This window comes from Rhagoletis zephyria, unplaced genomic scaffold (assembly GCF_001687245.7).
Source record: "Rhagoletis zephyria isolate East Lansing unplaced genomic scaffold, Rhagoletis_zephyria_1.1 Rzeph_scaffold_27698, whole genome shotgun sequence".
Taxonomy (NCBI): Eukaryota; Metazoa; Arthropoda; class Insecta; order Diptera; family Tephritidae; genus Rhagoletis; species Rhagoletis zephyria.
Genome location: NW_016184755.1, coordinates 1 through 2,508, shown reverse-complemented (window position 1 = coordinate 2,508; position 2,508 = coordinate 1). Strand labels below are relative to the sequence as shown.

At 39.6% G+C, this 2,508-nt stretch overlaps 1 protein-coding gene across 2 annotated transcripts; it reads left to right on the top strand.

The window, feature by feature from the left end:
• Window positions 1–536: 536 nt before the first annotated feature.
• LOC108382595 (vitelline membrane protein Vm26Ab-like) lies at window positions 537–1,989 on the top strand. 2 transcript variants are annotated; one of them, XM_017638964.1, is made up of 3 exons: window positions 537–628; window positions 692–742; window positions 823–1,989. In XM_017638964.1, exons 2-3 carry the CDS (start codon window positions 731–733, stop codon window positions 1,216–1,218), a joined length of 408 nt encoding a protein of 135 aa, XP_017494453.1. In that variant the 5' UTR covers window positions 537–628; window positions 692–730; the 3' UTR covers window positions 1,219–1,989. The 2 variants fall into 2 exon arrangements, with proteins under 2 accessions (XP_017494453.1, XP_017494452.1); XM_017638963.1 differs by lacking the exon at window positions 537–628 and having other exon boundaries at window positions 657–742; window positions 823–1,987.
• The last annotated feature ends 519 nt before the right edge of the window (window positions 1,990–2,508 follow it).

Genomic DNA, 2,508 nt, shown 5'->3' with positions numbered 1-2,508 from the left:
CAATTTGTATTTGCGAACACGTACGCTGGCAATAGCCACACACACACACACGCTTATTGTGACTTGTGTCCAATTCATTGCCAACCGCCCGTGCATGCAAAATTCATGCCACCTCACCGCCACAGCCCTTGGTCGTTGGTCGTTGGCTGGGTCTGGTCTACATACTGAAGTACGTTTGTTGGCTACTGATATATGGATTTTTTGATGTACAAAGTCGTTTTATGGATCAAAGGCCTGTTCTGTAGAACAACGACCAACAAAACAAGGCGGATAAAGCGGTTGACTTGAAACAACAAATAGGTAAAAGAAAAAAAAAAACACAAAAAATGTTTGCAAAACGCGCAAATATCACAAAATGCAAAGTAGACCAATGTTGGCAATATTAAGGCAATTGAAATCAAAAGTGTGCTACGTTTAAATGTTGATAAGCTCATACATATATGAGTGTGTTTGCATATACCATCAGCACATCTGTACATACTCGTATAAAGTACATATGTATGAATCTTCAATGGAATAAAACGAATTTTAGGAATTTAAATATTTTGGCGGGCAGATGGATCGCACTTCTTCCATTTACTGGCAGGCGTTGACAAATTACCGCTGCCCCTCCTTTGTATGTTACTTAGTAAGTATAAAAGATGCCTCAAATTTTTTATAGAATCGTAGTACAACTTCGGCTTTTCGCTAGTAAGCAACTTCTGCAGCAAAACAAAAATCAACAATCAAAATGTTCAAATCGGTAAATACATATTGCCGGAAATATTTTCTATTTTTCAACATTGTTTTTTAATATTTTCTTCTTCATCTTTTTCTTTACAGTGCATTCTCTTCGCTGTTCTCGCCTTCGTCGCCTGCGCCTCAGCTAAACCTGCTGTGGTCGCTTACTCTGCGCCCGGTGTTGTGACCGCCCAAAGTTCACAGTACATTGCACGCAATTACAATGGTGTTGCTGCCGCACCTGTCGTGGCTGCCGCATACACTGCGCCCGCCGTAGCTGCTGCACCAGTTGCTGCCGCTTACAGCGCGCCTGTTGCCGCCGCTTACACCGCTCCAGTTGCTGCCGCTTACAGCGCGCCCGTTGCCGCTGCGTACACCGCTCCAGTTGCTGCCGCCTACACCGCCCCAGTTGCCGCTGCGTACAGCGCCCCAGTTGCTTCATACCCTTCGTACGCCTCTTACTATCCTTACAACGCTGCTTACACCGTGGCATTCTAATTGACCGATTAAATGGAAAAATATGACTCAGGGCTGATGCAACAAGTGGACAAAAGCTGAAAAAGGCAACTAAATTGGACTCTCGTTAAGGAAAGCGTATTGCTTTGCAAACACATTTTCATTTTCTTTATTTTTGTAATCATTTACATATTTAGTTATGTAGGCAGTTTTTCGCTACATAACTGCATTGTTGAAGATTTTCTAAATGGCATAACAATAAATTCCCGGAAATTGTTTACCAAAAATTGTTTTAGTCATCTTAAATAACTGATGTTGTGGAATTTATGCTAATTGCATTTAAGTGGCCTTTTTTCGCATGACTGGGAAATGTCAGATATGTTAAGTAACAAGTGTGGAAAATTTTATTGCCAAATTAAATTTTTTTTTTGGTTATTAATAATTTCAAAAACTGATTAAATAAACTCTCCGGTACTGGAAATATTCAGTGCGGATTCCGCTGCTGGTAGCTGAGTAATAGGAAGGCCTTCTCTGTGAGGGAAAGCCCAGATGGACAAGAATTGGCGTGCTCAAAATTGGCGAAATCAAAGTTTTTTAAATCAATTCTTAGCTTTCAAAATCAAATGCTCTTATCAAGACGAATTCATACAAGCTGATAGCGGGAGCATTAAAACAAAAAACTGCACTAAAAAATTATACGCACGTTGACAGTCAGAGCATAAAAAATGTACAAAAAACACATCATTCTGACAATCAGCACAATTCGCCTTGAAATCAGCTGCTCCGGTAAAAACACTTGTATGAATTCGCCTTGGTATATTTATTTCTTCAACAAGACTTACATCAAAAGCAAAGCAATTTTTCAAGCAAAAGAAATAATGAAAAATATTTCGTGTGATTTTTTTTGAGGGCTGCAAGTANCAGACGTCCCGGTTTTCGCGGACATGTCCCGGTTTTAGACTATTTGTCCCGGAGTCCCGGTCCAACCTTAAAATGTCCCGGATTTCGTTTAAGTGTCCCGGTTTTCGATTTGATTGCACAAATTTTGAATAAAAATGACTACACTGAGAGAAACAACGCATTGTGATATTAAGAAAAATGTTATGAATTTACTGGGGGAAATAACGCATAGTAAACATGAACATTTATTATTTGCNCTGAGCATTTGAATGCACATTTACATATCTGGCTGTAGCTGAGTGCACGAAGATGCTTGCCACAATTTGCTAATTTCCAGAGCGTCAGGGGTCAAATCCCATTACTGGCAGCATGGAATTTAAATATTTATTTTTTTTTAACTTAATTATGAAAAAGCATCCGTTAAGTGCAAAG